Source organism: Dendrobates tinctorius, unplaced genomic scaffold (genome assembly GCF_039654945.1).
Source record: "Dendrobates tinctorius isolate UK_male_01 unplaced genomic scaffold, ASM3965494v1 ptg000010l, whole genome shotgun sequence".
Taxonomy (NCBI): Eukaryota; Metazoa; Chordata; class Amphibia; order Anura; family Dendrobatidae; genus Dendrobates; species Dendrobates tinctorius.
In genome coordinates this window covers 9,113,064-9,134,721 of record NW_027361678.1, presented here as the reverse complement: position 1 = coordinate 9,134,721, position 21,658 = coordinate 9,113,064, and the positions used below count along the sequence as shown (strand labels likewise).

The following is a 21,658-nucleotide window of genomic DNA, read 5'->3' as shown; positions in this document are numbered from 1 at the left end:
ACATAAGAATTATGCCGCAGCCTACCTTGATGACAGTGTTGTCTTCAGCCCTGACTTGAGTAGTCATCTACCAAAAGGTACAGGCGATCCTGGATGAATTAAGAAAAGCTGGGTTCACTGTAAGTCCGAAAAAATGTGCCATAGGGAAGGAAGAGGCCAAGGACTTAGGCTACGTCGTCAGGAGAGGCAAAATCAAGCCACAGTTAAACAAGATCAAGGCAATTCAGAAGTGGCCGCAACCGCTTTCCAAGAAGCAATGAGAGCGTTTCTTGGAAATGTGTGGTTCTAAAGCGGCGGTCTATCCAAAGTCTATGCCACACCATTAACGGGTCTACTTAAGGGCACTAACTTGACAATGGTTAAATGGACTACTGACACAGAAATGGCTTTTCAAGGGCTGAAGTGGGCACTGTGTAAACATCCGGTTCTGGTCGCACCGTACTTTACCAAAGAATTTATGGTCCAGACAGATGCTTCAGAAGTTGGGTTGGGTGCCTTGCTGTCTCAGGAAATTAATGGGAAAGAGCACGCTATCCTGTATCAGAGCAGGAAACTATCTGCCTGTGAGAAAAATTATGCCATTGTCGAGTAGGCGTGCTTAGCCATAAAATGGGCCATAGATACACTGAAATATTACCTACAAGGCCAAAAGTACAAACTAGTATCAGACCATTAAGAGAAAAGAAGGGTAAGAATGCCTGGGTGACTAGGTGGTTCTTAACCCTTTAAGATTTCAATTTACATGTAGAGCATAGACCAGGCAAGTTACATTGTCTGGTTTTATATATTTATATAATGGAAGACCCAGGGCCTGTGACGGGGAGATTGGAATGGATAAATGCTGCCACATATGCCGCAGTGTAACATACAATTTCCTGGTTTACATCTGACCTTTGAACCTGTAGATTTCTCTCTTTTGCGCAAGTTGTGTGGGTTTATATCCGTAATGGAAGACCCAGGGCCTGTGGCGGGGAGATTGGAAAGGATAAATGCTGCCACATATGCCGCAGTGTAACATACAATTTCCTGGTTTACATCTGACCTTTGAACCTGTAGATTTCTCTCTTTTGCGTAAGTTGTGTGGTTTTATATCCGTAATGGAAGACCCAGGGCCTGTGGCGGGGAGATTGGAACACGCAAGTTACATGGTAACGCGAATGTTCTCTTCCGAATCCTCTGTTTGGTGTCTGAAGGTGCCAAATCCCCCGGCTTTAGGCAGAGGTGGTGGGGATATGAGACAGTCACTGGCACTGTATGTGAGGGGAAGTGTGTCACGAAGATTGCTTTGTTTTGAGATCTATAAACTCATACGTTTTTCTCCATCATGCTATGTGCTGAAGGGGTTAATCAGCTACGATAAGGGACAGTTTTTTTTTAGGAGAGTAGGTCAGAGAAGGGCATGGCTGGGGTGTTAAATATTGAGCCACAGTTGTATTTCGCTCTGTTGCATGTTTGGAAAGGAAAGTCTCCAGATTTGGCTCAGGAAGGAGGAGATGAGGACTTTGGGTGTTACCTGCAGGTGAATCCTGCAGGAAAAAGGACAATCGAATTTCATTTTTGTTTTGCCATTAGGCCAGAAAAGCCACGTTTACTTTGTTCAACCCTGCTATGGTTTATGCTGTGCTTTAATAAACCAGCACGTGATTTAACACAAGAGGCATTCTTGTGATTACCTCTGCAAGCAGCTGAGTGAGCCAACCCCTCACAATAAATATAGCATTTTAGGCCTTGCAAACTAGGGTGTCTGTACATTTTTTTTTTTCACTACTAAAGCAAAACACATCAACACAAACAGGAGTTTTTCCAGTGCAAACAACAAATAGATGAGCACAGTTAAGGGTACTGTGGAAAAGGTAAACAGCGCCCCCCAGAGTCGGAATTTCAGCCGAGACGCCAGAGAACATGATTCGGGTTGGTGTTTACCGACCCTGGCGTTGCGATCGCCGTTATTAACCATATAATGGTAACCAGGGAAAAAAAAAAAAGACAGCGATTTTGCATTTACTTTCTCTCTCCTCCGATGTGATCGCACATCAGAGGTGAGAGAAATAGAGTTCCCTGTACCTCCCGGTGACCCCCAACCCCCCCCCACGGCTCCCGGCGTCTTCTTCCTGTAAAGAAAATGGTGGACGCATGCGCAGTGCGACAGCCGAGATCTGCGGCCGGCATCTGGCAGATTCCATTCATTTATTCCAGTTTTATTTATTTCCATTTGGGTTACCATTGGGCTACAGTTAGGGTTGGAATTAGGGTTAGGGTATGTTTCCACATAGCGTATGTTGTAAGGATTTTCTGCCGACTGAACGCTGCGTACAGCCGCAGGGTTCAATCTGAAGAGTCCAGATGTTACAGCATAGTAGAGGGGATTTTATGAAATCCTGTCTCCACTGTGCGTGCAGAGATGTGGGAGTCACACCCGAAATTACGGACATGCGGCGCGTCTTTCTAGACAGCAGCATGTCAGTTTATCTTGTGGAGACACTCCGTCTCCACAAGATAAATAACCCAGTCTATGGATAGGATGCGGTACAAAAGCTGGACGCGCTTTGGGCGGTATCCACTGCGTCCAAAGCGCTGCCAGCACGCAGCATGGAAACATACCCTTAGGGTTGGGATTAGGGGTGTGTTGGAGTTAGGGTTGTGATTAGTGTTATGGTTAGCGTTGTGATTAGGGTTAGGAGTGTGATTAAGGTTATGGTTAGGATGAGGGTTAGGCATGTGTTGGGGTTAGGGCTGGAGTTAGAATTGAGGGGTTTCCACTGTTTAGGCACATCAGGGGGTCTCGAAACATGACATGGCGCCACCATTGATTCCAGCCAATTTTGCGTTCAAAAAGTCAAATGGTGGTCCCTCCCTTGTGAGCTCTGCCGTGCACCCAAACAGTGGTTTCCCCCACATATGGGGCCATCAGCGTACTCAGGGCAAATTGCACAACAACTTTGGGGGTCTAATTTCTCCTGTTACACTTGAGAAAATAAAAAATTTGGGGCTACAAAAATCATTTTTGTCGAAAAAAAAATGATTTTTTTATTTTCTCGGCTCTGCGTTATAAACTTCTGTGAAGCATTTGGGGGTTCAAAGTGCTCACCAAACATCTAGATAAGCTCCTTGGTGGGTTTAGTTTCCAAAATAGGGTTACTTGTGGGGGGTTTCTGCTGTTTAGGCACATCATGGGCTCTCCAAACGCAACATGATGCCCGCAGACTAGAGTTGAGCGACTTTGGTCGGATCGGGTTTCATGAAACAAAATTTGTTTCAGATGAAACTCGTCCGACTAGGGCAAAAAAAAGTCAGTTTCGTCCGCTCAATGCCGACTTTTATTTCCCATTGACTTGCATTGGGGTCAGGTTTCGGACGAAACTCCGACTTTTTTTGCCCTAGTCGGCCGAGTTTCATCTGAAGCAAATTTTGTTTCATGAAACCCGATCCGACCAAAGTCGCTCAACTCTACCACAGACCATTACATCAAAGTCTGTATTCCAAAAGTCACTACTTCCCTTTCGAGCCCCGACGTATGGCCAAACAGTGGTTCCCCCCCACATATGGGGTACCAGCGTACTCAGGGCAAATTAGAAAACAAGTCTTGGGGTCCAGTTTCTCCTGTTACCTCTGTGAAAATAAAAAATTGCGGGCTAAAAAATAATTTTTGTGGAAAAAAAATATGATTTTTTAATTTTCACAGATCTGCATTATAAACTTTAGTGAAATACTTGGGGGTTCAAAGTTCTCACAACACATCTAGGTAAGCTCCTTAGGGGGTCTATTTTCCAAAATTGGATCACTTGTGAGGGGGGTTGCTAGTGTTTAGGCACATCAGGGGCTCTGCAAACGCAACATGACGCCTGCAGACCATTCCATCAAAGTCTGCATTCCAAAACAGCGCCCCTTCCTTTCTGAGCTCTGCCATGCGCCCAAACAGTGGTTTCCCCCAAATTTGGGATATCGTCATATTTGGGACAAATTGCACATCAACCTTTGTGGTCCAGTTTCTCCTGTTACCCTTGTGAAAGTAAAAATTTGGGGGTGAAAACATCTTTTGTGAAAAAAAAAATATTTCTTTTTACGGCTCAACGTTATAAACTTCTGTGAAGCACTTGAGGGGGTTGATAGTGCTCACCACACATCTAGATAAGTTCCTTAGGGGGTCTAGTTTCCAAAATGGTGCCACTTGTGGGGGTTTCCACTGTTTAGGCACATCAGGGGCTCTCCAGACGCAACATGTCGTTCGATCTCAGTTCCAGCCAATTCTGCATTGAAAAAGTCAAACGGCGCTCCTTCCCTTCCGAGCTCTGCCATGCGCCCAAACAGTGGTTTATCCCCACATATGGGGTATCGGCATATTCAGGAGACATTGCACAACAAATTTTGTGGTTCATTTTCTCTTTTAACCCCTTCATGATCAAACCTATTTTGACCTGGCCATTTTTTGCAATTCTGACCAGTGTCCCTTTATGAGGTAATAACTCAGGAACGCTTCAACGGATCCTAGCAATTCTGAGATTGTTTTTTCGGGACATATTGGGCTTCATGTTAGTGGTAAATTTAGGTCGATAATTTTTGCATTTATTTGTGAAAAAATGGAAATTTGGCGAAAATTTCGCAATTTTTTAAATTTTGAATTTTTATTCTGTTAAACTATGTGGCACAAAATAGTTAATAAATAACATTTCCCACATGTCTACTTTACATCAGCACAATTTTGGAAACATTTTTTTTTGTTAGGAAGTTATAAGGGTTAAAAGCTGACCAGCGATTTCTCATTTTTACAACAAAATTTACAAAACCATTTATTTTTAGGGACCATCTCACATTTGAAGTCACTTTGAGAGGTCTATATGGCAGAAAATACCCAAAAGTGGCACCATTCTAAAAACTGCACCCCTCAATCTACTCAAAACCACATTCAAGAAGTTTATTAACCCTTCAGGTGCTTCACAGGAACTAAAGCAACATGGAAGGAAAAAAAAATGTTAACTTTTCCAACAAAAATTTTCTTTTAGCATCAATTTTTTCATTTTCACATGGGCAACAGGATAAAATGGATCCTCAAATTTGTTGGGCAATTTCTCCTGAGTACACCGATACCTCATATGTGGTCATAAACCACTGTTTGGGCGCACGGCAGGGCTCAGAAGGGAAGGAGCACCATTTGACTTTTTGAATGGAAAATATGCTGGGATAGCAGTTGCCATGTTGCGTTTGGAGAGACCCTGTGTGCCTAAACATTGGAGCGCCTCCACATGTGACCCCATTTTTTAAACTAGACCCCCCAACGAACTTATCTAGATGCATAGTGAGCACTTTGAACCCCCAGGTGCTTCACAGAAGTCTATAACGCAGAGCCGTGAAAATAAAAATAATTTTTTTTTCCTCAAAAATGATTTTTTAGCCAGCTATTTTTTATTTTCACAATGGTAACAGGAGAAATTGGACCCCAAAAATTGTTGTCCAGTTTGTCCTGAGTACGCTGGTACCCCATATGTGGGGGGACCCACTGTTTGGGCACACGTCGGGGCTTGGAAGGGAAGTAGTGACGTTTTGAAATGCCGACTTGATGGAATGGTCTGTGGGCATCATGTTACGTTTGCAGAGCCCCTGATGTGCCTAAACAGTAGAAACCCCCTGCAAGTGACCCCATTTTGTAAACTAAACCCCCCAAGGAGCTTATCTAGATGTGTGGTGAGCACTTTGAACCCCCAAGTGATTCACAGAAGTTTATAACGCAGAGCCGTGAAGATAAAAAATAATTTGTTTTCCACAAAAATAATTTTTTTAGCCCCCAATTTTTGTTTCCCAATGGTAACAGGAGAAATTAGACCCCCATAGTTGTTGTGCAATTTTTCCTGAGTACGCCGATACCCCATACGTGGGGGTAAACCACTGTTTGGGCACATGTCGGGGCTTGGAATGGAGGGAGCACTGTTAGACTTTTTGAACGCAAAATTGGCTGGAATAAATGGTGGCGCCATGTTGCATTTGGAGACCCCGTGATGTGCCTAAACTGTGGAAACCCCTCAATTCTAATTCCAACCCCAACACACCCCTAACCCTAATTCCAACTAACCACAAGCCTAACCCTAATCTCAACCCCAACCCACCCCTAACCCTAATCTTAACCCTAATATCAACCCTAACCCTAATTACAACCCTAACCCCAACCCTAATTACAACCCTAACCCTAATTCCAACACTAACCCTAATTCCAACCAACCCTAATTCCAAACCTAATGGAAAAATAAAAATATTTTCTTTATTATTTGTGCCTGCCTATGGGTGTGATAAGGGGGGCGGTGATTTACTTTTTTTATTTTTGATCACTGTGAGAGTTTATCACAGTGATCAAAATAAATGAATGAATCTGCAGCCGGCAGATTCCAGCGGGCGCACTGCGCATGCACCAGCCATTTTCCAAGATGGTGGCGCCTATGATCCGGGACGCCGGGACAGCCAAAGGGACATCGGAGGCACCGTGGAGGGTGAGAGGGGGTGATCGGAAGGTGGGGGGGGGGGAGTGGAGGGGAGGGGCAGCAGACGGCGGCGGCGGCCGATCGGCCCCGTCAGTCGGTGGCCGATCGGCCCCGTCAGTCGGTGGCAGTGGGGGGGTCAGATCTCGGTCTCCAGCCATGGCAGATGCTATTGCAGCATCAGCCATGTCTGGATTGTAATATTTCACCAAATTTCATTGGTGAAATATTACAATCACTCTGATTGGCTGTTTCACTTTTGACAGCCAATCAGAGCGATCGTAGCCACGGGGGGGGGGGATAAGCCACCCCCCCTGGGGTGAAGCACAAAGGGTCCTGTGCCTGCGGGTCATGTGACCTTTCAGTGACCCCGGTCACCTGACCCGCAGGAACACGATCCTTCCATGACACAGCATATGCGTCACAGGTCAGATTGGCACATTGGCACCGACTTTCTTGATGCATATGCTGTATCAAAGGTCGGGAAGGAGTTAACACTTGTGAAAATAAAAAAAATTGGTTTTGAAGTAAATTTTTTGTAAAAAAAAAAAAAAAGTTAAATGTTAATTTTTTCTTTCCACGTTGCAGCAGTTCCTGTGAAGCACGTAAAGGATTAACTTCTTGAATGTGGTTTTGAGCACCTTGAGGGGTCCAGTTTTTAGAATGTTGTCACTTTTGAGTATTTTCTGTCATGTACATCCCTCAAAGTGACTTTAAATGTGAGGTGGTCCCTAAAAAAATGGTTTTGTAAATTTTGTTGTAAAAATGAGAAATCGATGGTCAACTTTTAACCCTTATAACGTCCAAAGAAAAATTTTGTTTCCAAAATTGTGCTGATGTAAGGTAGGACATGTGGGAAATGTTATTTATTAAGTAATTTGTGCGACATATCTCTGATTTAAGGGCATAAAAATTGCAAAATTTTAAAAATTTTCACCATAGTTCCGTTTTTTTCATTAATAAAATAAATTTTACCACTAGCATGAAGTACAGTATGTCACGAAAAAACAGTCTCCGAATCAACGGGATCCATTAAAGCGTTTCAGAGTTATAGCCTCAAAGTGACAGTGGCCAGAATTGTAAAAATTGGCCTTGTCATTAAGCTGCAAAATGGCTGTCACTAAGGGGTTAAATATAATGTAAACAACTGACAGATAATATGGAAACAAATACTCACTTCATCCTCAATTTGCAGGTTGGGCCGAGTTTTTCTGCTGTCAAATATGTCTTGTTTGATATGTGGATCTTTTCGGAGATGATCGCTGTTCTTCTGATCAGATGACACTCTTGCCTGACTCTGTTCTATGGATAATTCCGCTTTCTCCCCTAATCTATATTTCATGTATTGTTCTACCTGATTTGCGACATACTCGGATACTGAAGTCACAGGACTGTTGTTCCCAATTAGCACTTGACTAGCATTTTTTTCTGCTGGGCTTTGCTGATTATCGCCTTCATCTGCTGGACCTTGGCTATCTTTTTTCTTAGCTTCCTGATACAAGTCTTCATCTGATGTAAGGAATTCATCAATGGAGTCGGCGCTGGATTGGGACTGTTCATTAACCTGCTGGCCATCGTGGCATTGCTTGTCTTGAGCTTGGGTCACAGATTGGATTTCTTCTTTTGGAGACCTTTGCGCCTCAGCTTCATTCTCATCACTTACAATTTCTGACATCGGATGCCCTTCACACTCTTTGACTAATTCCTTATCGCTTTTTTCCCCAGATGGTTGAGGACTTGAGGATGAACTGGAACGTTTCGTATCTTGATCATTTGGATCACACACAGAGCCTGACTCATTACTTGTTAGTGTTATGGTCGGTTTTGCAGCAGCACCTACAAGGCTGCAGTTCTGCAATAGAGGAGGTGGTGGCAGGATATTTGATAAAGAAGCACCTAATGATTGGAGGGGCACGACATTAGACGCAATCATGGTGTGTCCACCACCCATGTAAGACAGAACTTTTGGAAAAGAAAGTGATGGCTCAGTGTTACATGTAGATGGGGCTGAAGTCACTGCAATCGTTCCAAGCTGAGAAAGCACTGGCAGATTTTGCGGAAGGATTGTCACGTCAGGTTTATTTGGGCTGGTCTTGGAAGGAGAGAAAACAGGCACATTAGCTGGAGTAGAGGCAGGGGAAACGGTGCTTGCTGAAATGGAAGCAGTGGCTGCAGCTTCAGGTTTTGTTAGAAGAGGAAGGCGGACACTCATAACAGAACCTGAGGAATGGTGAATAAAGAGGAAAAATAAGTTTATACCATCCTGTTAATTAAGAATTCAATCTTTAAACAACAAACTACAAGAATAACTCTGGTAAGTGATACCCCGCTGGAATCAAGGTCTCTATCCCTACATTTTGCTGCTTTCAGATTACATAGTAAAAACCTTCTGATAGATTCTCTTCAAAGATTGTTTAAATCCATAGGCACTTAAGTAGAGATTACCGAATCGATTCACAGAAATCTGGTATAGCAACCATGTCAGCATTTTGTGGGCGTGGGTCATGAGTCCTATCAACCACCTTCCAAAGGGTCAGAAGCGGTTTGCAGTTTCCTGTCCAGAGGCCATTGAGTACTTTATAAGTACTAAGGATAAGCCATCCTTGGTCTATCATAGAAATATGTATGAGCATATACGCTAAGCTCACAAATGCTACTACAGAAGAGCCTGCTAGTCCTGCAAAGACAATCCATTAAATATTAACCCAGGGACCGAATTTTCATTGCAATTAAATTCCAAGGTTATAACTTAGGGCTGACACATACAAGCAGCGTTTCATAAAACTGGGAAGACTTTTCATTTTCTACTCAGCCATTGCTGCATAATGAGAATGTATGTATGGATTCTACTCAAGAAGGACTGCCGTGGGAGTCAAACACAACCCAAGACTTTTGTTATTATTTAATCTGAGAGCAGCAATATGTAGGGGTAAAGACTCTGATTCCAGGAGGTGTCACTTAATGGACTGCTTGGTGGGTTATTTTTAACTTTACTTTTGATGTAGCAGTGCTATAAATGCCTAGTTCTACATAACCCCGCCCCACACCCCTGATTGACAGCTTCCTGCGTACACTGTACATTTTCAGCATGCTTTAAAAAATAGAGCGTGCATCGGGGGTACACAAACTAGCTAAACTGCCTAGCATGGAACACCTAGTCCTGCAGTGAATTTCCTGATTTCCTGCTGGTAAAACACGGATTGTATGGAAACTGCAATTTTGACACCGCTGGAATCAGCCGCTCTACCCCTACATGATGCTGTTCTCAGATTAAATAGGTAGAAAAAATACTTCAGCACACACAAAGGGATATTACCAAACGTGATATTTTATTTCTCAATTGCAGAAATTTTCAACATTTTGGCCTTTGTCAAGTATCTGCACAGTGACAGAGGGAATTACTGGCGTTTCGGAACTCTTCGCGCTGACATGTGAGTCGAAGAATTTTTTTACTCTCATTATTGGATGTTACTTTTCTTCTTGACACTCAACTTTATACACTGAGCTTTCATATCCTTACTAATCAGATTAAAAAAAGAACACTTGAAAGTCTGGGGTAGTGGCTGACCCCATGGCAGGCCCTCTTGAGTATAGTCCATACATAAATAAATTGTTAATATGTAGCAAAAACCTATTAACAGATTACCTTTAAGACCCCAGACCCACAGACTAACTGAAATAAGACGACCTTTCTAAAGCAAATAACTCTAATTTTATATTATACATTTAAACATACGGATAAGTAACCACTAAATGGATAATATAGGATGATATTCCAAGTACCTGTATTTCGTATGATCACTTGCTGTCTACTTTGCTGAACGTTGTCAGAATTAACTTTTTGCAATGGCACAAGCTGAATAATCTGGCCATTGGGGTGCCTAAATAAAGTGGCACCGTTAGGACTCTTTATGGCCTGTAATACTATCTTCTGTCCAGGAGGTGACTGCACACACTGTACTGGGCGAGAAGAAGTAGATGCGCTGTTTACAGGAATTAAAAGAAGTCGAGGGCCTAAACGTTTCTGATGTTCTGAGCTTGCTCCAGAAGGTAGCGCAGAAGCAGTGACTGTAATATTAGGGATAAAGCCAACAGTTAGTCATCAATTAAACATGTACATGAAACATGCATTTGTCAAATGTTGAATATTTTTATATGGTATCGTCTGCACTTTGGTAGAAAGTGAAATTAAGAGATTTTGGAATTTATAATAACTGAAAAGCCTTGTTAAATATGGTAGATGAATGCAAAATTATATTACAAATATCTTAAAAAAAGTAAAAAAACAAAACAAAGAAAACCTCACCTGGTTTTACAGTCATTGGAGATGCAAGGTTAATTCCAACTTGAGAAGCTACTGGCCCAGGTTGTGGAACAGTGGATGCAAGTAGTAAACTTGAAGGAGCAATTTTTTTATTACTACCGGGTTTAATGGAAAGGGGGACGGATGAGGTCGTCTTTGTAATATCTAAAGGTTTGGCCAACGCCGGAGTCATTAAAGGAGGTGTCAAAATGTTACTTTTCGTGGATGGAACTGATGTCAAGGTCATTGCACGAACGTCATTTCCAGCTACTATTCCTGCAGGAATGAACACAGAAGAGCTTTTTGTTATCAGTTTTGTTACACGCATTATGGTGTGGAGCGAAGATGTTGCTTTCTTTTTGGAAGGGGATACGGTGTTTAAAACATCAGAAGAAAGTGAGGCAGTAGATAAAGATGGCAGGTTCATGGAAGAAGTAGTAGTAGTGATAGCTGGGGTTTGCTTTGCCGCTGCCACAGAAGAAGAGATGACTAAAAGCCGAGTAGACTGGGTGCTCAGTTTGGGTGACCCAAGAATGGTGGGTTCAGATGAGCTGACTCCAAGACTTTTCTGGACTGATCCAACTTCACCCGTGAGAAACTGAGTAAGTATGCTGCTAGGCTCGGACTGTGCAGCTGCAAAGTAGAACATCTGCATGTCAACATTTTCCAACTCATTTATTAATCTTTACTATGGAAGGAAGTTAAGATAAGCTTTTATTATAAGTTGGGTAGTTTTTCAACAGTAAATCACTAGATATAATGTGAAATCATGCTGCGTGATGCTTGGATATAATAAGGTTCGCTGTAAAATCAAGAAATAAAATTAAAAAAGTCCCTCCATTTTGGTGGTCTTTGCTGTGACCAGAAATTACAAAATATCCCATTGATCCAGCCACCAGAATGCTAAGGTCAGTGATTGGCTACAGGGTGACTAATGAGCAGGATCCACCTCAGCGGAGACCATAATGTCTTGTCCATGTGTCCCCTCATGGACTGAATAGAAAGGAGATCATATCCGCTGCCCCCAGTAGACACCACCAGAGCAATCTTGGTTCGGAGTGGGACCACTTATATATAAGAGCTGAGTGGACGCACGCATGACACTGCAGAGGTGCGTGGGAGCACGCAGTACGCCGTAAAGGTGCGTGAGGGTGTGCAGGACACCTCAGAAGTGAGTGGGTGCACGCAGAACGCCACAGAGCTGTGTGGCAGTGCGCAGTGTATACAGCTCTGTCAAAAATTAAGAGACCACTGCACAGTTTTATAAAAATCAGCTTCTCTACATGTCTGACAGCCATTCCATTTTCAGTTGAATTCCAACCAGAGTACACCTCATTCCACTTAATGTGCTTCTGATTTGGTGATCACCTGAACCAAATCTTATTTAGCGAAGAAAAGTATATAAAAAAAAAATACCTGCTGTAGTGTTCACAATCCTCTTGCAATAGGACAAGCTGGATGGCAAAACAAGTGCTAGTAATATCCTAAAAGTAATAGGAATGAAAAAATAACTTAACCAAAGGAGTTGAAAAGATGGATATTTGGTTCTTACCGTAAAATCTTTCTTGGCGCCTTCATTGGGGGACACAGATTACCATGGGTGTATGCTGCTGCTAGGAGGCTGACACTATGCAAAACAAGAAAATTAGCTCCTCCCCGGCAGTATACACCCACCGACAGGCACCGAGCACCTCAGTTGGTGAAAAAGCAGTAGGAGAAGCAATGAGAAAACTCTAAACATATGTACCAACCCAACAAGGGACTCTAAGACCCAACACGGTACAACTTAAACAGGGAGGGTGCTGTGTCCCCCAATGAAGGCTCCAAGAAAGAGATTTTACGGTAAGAACCAAAAATCCATCTTTCTTTATCGCCTTATTGGGGGACACAGATTACCATGGGACGCTCCAAAGCAGTCCCAAGGGTGGGAACAGCAAAAAAGGAACGAAAGAATCGGAAAAAAGGCTTAGGTCGGCCGGTGAGCCACCGCCGCCTGCAGAACCTTCCTACCAACAACTGCATCAGACGAGGCCTGGGTATGAACCCTGTAGAACATCGCAAAGGTGTGCAAGGACGACCAGGTTGCGGCCTTGCAAATTTGCATGGCCGAAGCCTGGTGACGAACAGCCCACGAAGCCGCCACAGCCAGTGTGGAGTGAGCTCGTACCCCCGGAGGGGGCCGTTTTTCCTGAAGTCGGTACGCTTCCAGAATGGTAGAACGAATCCAACGAGCGATAGTGGATTTGGATGCCGGAAGTCCTTTCTGGCGACCTTCAGAGATGACCAGCAAGGAATCAGACTGAAGAAAGGAAGAGGTCCTGGCGAGATAGACATGCAGGGCTCTAACTACGTCCAGTTTGTGGAGAGACTTCTCAAGCGGATGAGAGGGAGCCGGACAAAAAGATGGGAGAATGATATCCTCATTGATATGGAAAGAGGAAACCACCTTTGGAAGAAAAGAAGGAACGGGCCTGAGGACGACCTTATCCTGATGGAGAATCAGGTAAGGGGAACGACATGACAAGGCCGCCAATTCAGAAACTCTTTTGATGGATGTAATGGCAATCAAAAAGGTGACCTTCCACGAGAGAAGGGACAAAGGAATGTCCTGGATAGGCTCGAACGGCGCCTTCTGGAGAGCGTTAAGAATGAGATTGAGATCCCACGGGTCTATCGGCGAATGATGAGGAGGAGCCACATGGGAGACCCCTTGGAGAAAGGTCTTGACCTGTGGTAGAGAAGCTATCTCTCTTTGGAAGAGGATAGAGAGAGCGGAAACCTGGCCCTTGAGCGTACTGAGGGACAGACCCGCTTCTAAACCAGACTGAAGAAACCCAAGGATAGATGGGATAGAAAAGGACATTGGGAAGACTTTTTTATCATCGCACCAACGGAAAAAAGCATTCCAGTACCTATGGTAAATGCGGGAAGAGGCTGGTTTCCTGGCTCTGATCATAGTTTGAATAACCTGACTGGACAGACCTGATTCCTTCAGGATTGCGGTCAACGGCCATGCCGTCAAACTCAGAGACTGAGAATTCTCGTGGTAAAGGGGGCCTTGCGAGAGAAGGTCTGGATGGTCTGGAAGCCTCCAGGGGACATCCGCGAGCATGTTGACCAGTTCCGCGTACCAAGGCCGTCTTGGCCAATCTGGAGCGACAAGAATCACTGGTACGCCTTCCGATTTTATCTTTTTGACCACTCGTGGGATCAAGGCCAGGGGCGGGAACAGCTAAGGAAGTTGAAACTGGGACCACGGAATCACCAGAGCGTCGCACGCGATGGCTAGAGGGTCCCTGGACCTGGCTACGAACTGCGGCACTCTGTGGTTCATCCGAGATGCCATGAGATCGACATCCGGGGTGCCCCAACGGTGGCATATCTGATCGAAGACTGTGGGGTGCACGGACCATTCGCCAGACGCTAGGCCCTGACGACTCAGAAAGTCGGCTGCCCAATTTTCCACCCCTGGAATATGAACGGCGGAGATTGCCGGAACGTAACGTTCTGCCCAGCGGAATATCTTGGCCACTTCCGACATTACTTGCTTGATGCGCGTGCCCCCCTGATGGTTTATGTACGCCACGGCCGTGGCATTGTCCGACTGAATACGGACTGGCTTACCGGAGAGGAGAGGCTGCCAGTGAAGAAGGGCCAGGAAGATTGCTCTGATCTCCAGAAGATTGATTGAGAGGAGAGTCTCCTGTGGGTTCCAGCGTCCTTGGGCCGCTTTCTGATGGAACACGGCTCCCCATCCCAGAAGACTGGCATCGGTGGTGATGACTTGCCACCGAGGCGGAAGGAAGGACCTCCCTTGGAGAACTGACGCCGGCAGTAACCACCAAGTGAGAGATTGCCTCACTCTGAGAGGGAGCCGAATAGGACGGTCCAAGGACATCGTGGTCTTGTCCCAGGCTGAAAGGAGAGACAGCTGGAGGGGGCGAAGATGAAACTGCGCAAAGGGCACTGCTTCCATGGAAGCCACCATTTTGCCCAGAACCTTCATGCAGGACCGAATGGGAATGGGAGTTGGCCTCTTGAGAATTCTGATGCCCTTGGAAAGAGCCGCAATCTTTTCCCTCGGAAGAAACACTCGGGCTAGCTCCGTGTCGAATTCCATGCCCAGAAAGGTCAGACGCTGAGTGGGGATCAGAATGGACTTCTCCCTGTTGACTAGCCAACCGAGGCGGCCGACAGTGTCCAGAGTGATCTTTAGACTCTGGAGGCAGTCCTGACGAGACGAGCCCTTGATCAAAAGATCGTCCAGATAAGGAATGATGAGAATCCCTCTGGAGCGAAGGATGGCCATGACGGTCGCCATCACCTTCGTGAAAACACGGGGCGCTGAAGCTAGGCCGAAAGGAAGAGCCGTGAACTGATAGTGGTCTCCCTGAACCGCAAAACGAAGATACTTCTGATGTTGCACACAAACCGGAATGTGCAGATAGGCGTCCCGAATGTCCACAGAGCAGAGGAATTCCCCGGGCTCCATGGAGGCAATCACCGACCGAAGAGACTCCATTTTGAAATGAAGAATCTTCACGTGGCGATTGAGCAACTTGAGGTCCAGAATTGGACGAAGGGAACCGTCTTTCTTCGGGACTACGAAGAGATTCGAGTAAAACCCGGAAAAACGTTTGTTTGAGGGAACGGGAACATTCACTCCGGTGGAAAGAAGGGAGGCAATGGCCTGGAGAAACCCCGGAGTCTGGGACCGCTGTCGCGGAGGCAGAGACCGGAAAAAACGTCTGTTCGGGGGAGAAGCAAATTCGATCTTGTAGCCGGATGCGACGATTTCTCTGACCCAAGCGTTGTCGACAACAGACAGCCAAGCATCCACGAAAAAGGAAAGTCTGCCTCCCACCCTGGAAGAACTTCCAGGTGGGGGTGACCCGTCACTTGGAAGAAAACCTGCCGGAACTGGTGCCTGAAGCCGTGGAATATTGTCCTCTAGATCTCCAGCGGGGAGCTGGTTTGTAGGATGGCTTTTTCTGATCTCGCTCTCTAGTGGCCGATGAGCGATCCTGCTGGCCAGATCTGTCCGTGGACGAGAAGGGACGAAAGGGCCTAAACGGGCGAAAACCCCTTCTATTAAGGAAACGTCGTGGGCGAGACTGGGGAAGAGAGGTGCTTTTATCACCAGTGGCATCGGAGATTAGCTGGTCCTGCTTGGCTCCAAAGAGTCTAGAACCGTGGAATGGCAGATTAGTAAGAGACTTTTTTGAAGTGGTATCCGCATTCCATGACTTTAGCCAAAGAACTCGGCATATGGCTACTATGTTGCTATTTGCCCTGGCCACGCACCCGGCTGCATCCAAGGAGGCGGCCAAAAGGTATTTACCCGCATGGTTAATCTGATCTGCAAGATCTGCCAACTCGTCCTGAGGAGCTGTTGCCAATATGCCCCTGCGAAGGATTTTTGCCCAAGCGGATATGACTTTCGCTACCCAGGCTGATGCGAAAATAGGACAGAGAGAGGCGCCGGATGCCTCAAAAATTGACTTAGCCAGAGATTCGATCTGCCTGTCCGTAGGATCTTTAAGCGATGCCCCATCTGGTAGGGATAGCACCGTTTTGGAGGCTATCCGGGAAACCGGGGGATCCACCTCAGGAGCCTTGGCCCATTTTGTGAGCAGGTCTGCCTCAAAAGGGTACAGCACGTCTAAGTACTTGCGGCCTGAGAAACGTTGCTCAGGGCGCTCCCAGTGTTTGGCCAAGGTAGTATCGAAATCTTTGTGATTGGGAAAGGTCCGAGACGGAGGTCTTGCTCGTTTAAGGAGTACAGAGCATTCCTGAGGGGGAGCCTTGTCCTGCTTAATTTTAAGAGTTTGAAAAATAGCCGAAATGAGACTATCGACCATGTCCCGCGTTTTAGAAACATTGTCTGCCTCTGAACTCGATTCCGATTGAGAGTCATCGCCAGACCTGGAGTCGCCATCGGAGGAAGGAGAATGCAATCTGACAGGCTCAGAGGGACCCTGCGAGCTTGAGGACGAGGTAGACAGAGCCCGCTTCCTAGAGCTCCTGCTTTGTCTGTCTCTCGGAAGGTCGCGGTCAGGAGCGGACGACTCACCCCGAGAGGCGGTCGGCGCGCAGGTGGCAGTAGACAGCTGTAGCAAAAAGATTAAAAGGTTGGACTGGAAACATAAAAGAAAAAAGGGGATATTAATAAGAGCGGATCTGGGGAGATCCCGGTCCGCCTCCTACAGACACTAAGCACAAACTGAGGTGCTCGGTGCCTGTCGGTGGGTGTATACTGCCGGAGAGGAGCTAATTTTCTTGTTTTGCATAGTGTCAGCCTCCTAGCAGCAGCAGCATACATCCATGGTAATCTGTGTCCCCCAATAAGGCGATAAAGAAAACTTGATTTTGGGTACTCAACATAAAATCTGTTTCTCGGAGCCTTCATTGGGGGACACAGGAAACCATGGGTGTATGCTGCTACCACTAGGAGGTTGACACTGTATAAAAAAAAGGGTTAGCTCCTCCCCAGCAGTATATACCCACCTACTGGCAGAAAGCTATTCAGTAAGTGAGAAAGCAGTAGGAGAAGCAGAGAACGTAACAGAATGAACAAAAACAGATAACAGTAGAACCTGATAAACACAATAAACAGTAAAACAAGGGCGTGTGCTGTGTCCCCCAATGAAGGCTCCGAGAAACAGATTTTACAGGGAGTACCCAAAATCTAGTTTTCTGTCTCTCGCTTCATTGGGGGACACAGGAAACCATGGGACATCCAAAAGCAGTCCCAAGGGTGGGAATAATTACCTCAAGTCAGAGCGACTTGCAGGACCTTTCTTCCAAGTTTCGCATCTGACGAAGCATGAGAATGAACCTTGTAGAATTTGGTGAAAGTATGAATGGAGGCCCATGTAGCAGCTTGGCAGAGCTGCGAGGTCGATGCCTGATGACGGACTGCCCAGGAGGCTCCCACCGAACGCGTGGAGTGTGCGGTAATCCTCAGTGGCTGTGCTCTACCTCTTAGACGGTAAGTTTCCAGAATGGTGGAACGGATCCATTGAGCAATGGTAGACCGGGACGCAGGATGACCCCTTCAAAGGACCTTCAGGGATAAAGAACAGAAAATCTGAGAGCCGAAAAGGCTCAGTCCTGGATAGATAAACTTGTAGAGCCCTTACAAGATCCAGTTTCAGCAACGACCGCTCTCGGGGGTGAGACGGAGACGGACAAAAGGATGGAAGCACAATGTCCTTATTCAGATGAAAGCCGGAAACCACCTTAGGAAGATAGGATGGAACCGGACGCAGGACAACCTTATCCTGGTGAAGAATCAGATAAAGAGAACGACAGGAGTGCGCCACCAACTCCAATACCCGCCTGACTGAGGTGATCGCAACCAGGAAGGCGATCTTCCAAGAAAGAAATGTGAATGAGACCTCACGCAATGTTTAGAACGGAGACTTTTGTAAAATATCAAGTACCAAATTAAGATCCCAGGGATCCACTGGTGGATGGTAGGGAGAAAAGGAGTGGGCCACTCCTTGAACAAAATTTTTAAGTGGTCTGCGAACAGCTAAATTCCTTTGGAACAGGATTGAGAGAGCCAAAATCTGTCCCTTAATGGAACTAAGAGACAGTCCAGATTCCAGACCCGATTGTAGAAAGGACAAGATGGTTGGTAGGTGAAACACCATTGGAGTGATTTCATGAACTTCACACGGGCGGAAATATGCTTTCCATGCTCGGTGGTAAATCTTGGAAGACGAGGGCTTCCTTGCCTTGATCATGGTTTGTATGACCTGGTCGGAAAACCCAGCTGATTTCAGCACTGTGGCCTCAACAGCCATGCCGTTAAACTGAGCGACTGAGAACTCTGGTGGAAGAGGGGCCCCTGTGACAAAAGGTCTGGGTGATCCGGGAGTCTCCAAGGCGTGTCCACTGCGAGGTTGACCAGCTCTGCATACCAGAGACTCCGAGGCCAATCGGGGGCGATGAGAATCACGGGAATTGCTTCTGCTTTTATCTTTTTGGCTACTCTGGGAAGTAGCGGCAGAGGTGGGAATAGGTACGGAAGGGAGAACTGTGCCCAAGATATTGCCAGGGCATCGAGACTGATTGCCAGCGGGTCGTGCGATCTGGACACAAACTGCGGAGCCTTGTGGTTAAGCATGGATGCCATTAGGTCGACGTCTGGAGTCCCTCTCCTGAGGCAAATTTTGTTGAAGACTGGCTGATGCAGAGACCATTCGCCTGCAGCCAGCCCTTCTCTACTGAGAAAGTCTGCCGCCCAGTTTTCGACCCCTGGTATGTGCATCGCGGAGATCGCTGGAACTTTCTGCTTGGCCCAGGACAGGATCCGAGCAACCTCTGACATCACTGCCCGACTCAGAGTCCCCCCTTGGTGGTTGATGTACGCCACCGCCGTGGCGTTGTCGGTCTGAACCTGAATCGGATATCCCTGAGAAGTTACTGCCAATGTACCAGGAAAAGGAATACTGCTCGGAGTTCCAGAATGTTGGAGGGGAGAGCCGATTCCTGAGCTGACTGCTGGCCCTGGACCGTCAAATCCTGGAAGACTGCATCCAGGATCCTGATAGCTGGCATCCATCGTGACTATTTTCCAATGAATGGGGAGGAAGGACCTCCCGAGACTGATCGACTGGGAGAGCTCCCACTATTTTAGGGACTGTTTTATCCGCGGTAGAATCAAGACCACCCGATCCAGGGAGCGAATTGACTTGTCCCATCTTGCCAGAAGAAAAAGTTGTACAGGCCGTGTGTGAAATTGAGCAAATGGAACTGCTTCCATTGAGGCAACCATTTTGCCATGCGACCTCTCGGAGATCGAACTCCGCGTATGAGAGCCAGGGATTTTTCCTTGGGTAGGAAGACCTTTGCTTGGGCCGTGTCGAAGAGCATTCCTAGAAAAATCAGACGTTGGACCGGGGTCAGAGAGGACTTCACGGTGTTGACTATCCAGCCTAACCGAGTAAGAGTGTCCAGGGTGATCTGCAAGCTCTCCTGACAAGTCGCTGGGGATGCGGCTTTGATGAGGATGTCATCTAAATAGGGAATTACGAAAAAGCGATGGCTATTCTACGCAGCCGAGGCAGTCGCCATCACCTTGGTAAAAACTTGGGGGGGGGGGGGGGGGGGGGGGGGGGGGGGGTGGTAGCTAGGCCGAACGGCAGAGCCATGAATTGAAAGTGGACCCCCTGAATGGCGAAACGAAGGAACCTCTGGTGTGGGGGAAAGATGGGAATATGTAGCGCGTGCGCTTGACCATCTGCTGTGGTAGAAGTGTACTCTTCCCTCCAGTAGCGTTGGAGATGATCTTGTCCAGCCCTTCTCCAAATAGGCGAGAACAGTGGAAGGGAAAGCCCGTGACGGACTTCTTAGATGCAGAGTCAGCATTCCAGGCTTTAAGCCACAGGACCCTGCGGATCGCGACGACGTTGCCGGCAGCTATGGCTGAGCAGGCGGCTGCATCCAGAGACGCGGACAACAGATATTTTCCCGCGTGATCGATCTGGTCCGCCAGATCGGCTAGGTCGTTGACTGATGCCCCGGCGACGATACCCCGGTGGATACTTCGCCCATGCGGTGTCTGCCTTAGCCACCCAGGTGGCGGCGAAGGAGGGGCAGAGGGAAGAGCCCGCGGCCTCGAAGGCGGACTTAGCGAGAGACTGTGTGTCTGTCTGAGGCTTCCTTTAGAGAGGAACTGTCAGACAGAGGGAGTATAGTCTTGGTGGCCAGCCGGGAGACCGGAGGGTTCACCGAAGGAGACACTGCCCACTTGTTAAGCAGGTCAGGCTGAAAAGGATATAAGACGGCCAGGCGTCTTCTTCTCTGGAAGCGCTTGTCTGAGTGCTGCCATTCCATCGCGAAGGTCCTGTTGAACTCGTCATGGTTGGCAAAGACACGGGTAGGGTGCTTTGTTTTCCTGAAAGACACAGTCTGATCAGCAGGAGATAACTCAGTCTTAAATATCAAGAGTCTCATTAACAGCGACAATCAAACTATCCACTGTCACGCAGTTTTGAGACCTGTGCCGAGTCCAGATCAGAATCTGACTCAGAACAGGGGTCTGACTCTAGCGCCTCTGGAACATCTGATTGAGGGGATGGAGGGGAAACTGGTGCCCTGGAAGGCGGTGATGAGGATGATGAGCTGTACGGCAAGACAATGCAGGCATGCTTTCTTGAAGATCTGGATTGTCTCTGAGGGGAAACCCTTTGGGTTTGCGAGGGGTTAATGTCCGACGCATCGGAGGGAGGTAGCTGAGACCCGCTAGCAGGTGCAAGATTAGGAAGCCATTCCAAAACAGAGACCAAAGTGTGAGATACCTTGGCTAGGTCAGCCACCGACTGAGACAGAGATGTCACCCACCCAAATCACACTCTTGGGGCGAGTAGTGGGGGGCTCCTGGGGAAATATTTTAGATTGTTTGCAATTAAAGGGAACCTGTCACCCCCCCCCCCAGGGGGTTTTAAGTAAAAGAGCCACCTTCAGCAGCACTAAGGCTGCACTCTGAAGGTTGCTCTTCTGTTTCTGACCCCTAGTGACGCTGAAATATCGACTTTTATAACTAGGTTCTCATACCTGTAATGCGGGTATGGTGTGTCCCCCTGTATCAGCCGCCTCCCAGCCATCCATCATGCCACCGTCTTGTGTCTGGGTGCCGCCTCCAAGCCGTCCATCATGCCCCTGTCTTGTGTCTGGGCGCCACCTCCAGTCCATCATGCCCGTTTTGTGTCGGGGCACTGCCTTCCAGCGGTCCATCATGCCCCTGTGCACCACCGCTTCCTCCTGTGCTGTATGCCGGCGCCTGCGCTGTGACAACAGTTCTCTGGCATGCGCAGTACGCGCCGCCTGGGAACTGACATCAGGCCATTAAGCCTGCGTGTTTTGCAGTTCCCCGATTCCC

General features: G+C 47.0%; 1 protein-coding gene across 7 annotated transcripts in view; it reads right to left on the bottom strand.

The window, feature by feature from the left end:
- The window catches only part of MGA (MAX dimerization protein MGA), a 242,418-nt gene that overhangs the window by 42,789 nt on the left and 177,971 nt on the right, over nt 1-21,658 (bottom strand). For 6 of the 7 annotated variants that reach the window (XM_073586415.1, XM_073586424.1, XM_073586433.1 and 3 more), the window contains exons 15-17: nt 10,771-11,400; nt 10,248-10,532; nt 7,642-8,684 (exon numbers count right to left, since the gene is read on the bottom strand). In XM_073586415.1, coding sequence (XP_073442516.1) covers nt 7,642-8,684; nt 10,248-10,532; nt 10,771-11,400 — 1,958 coding nt within the window. The remainder of the gene's footprint in view (nt 1-7,641; nt 8,685-10,247; nt 10,533-10,770; nt 11,401-21,658) is intronic. The other variant, XM_073586460.1, reaches the window with a different exon arrangement.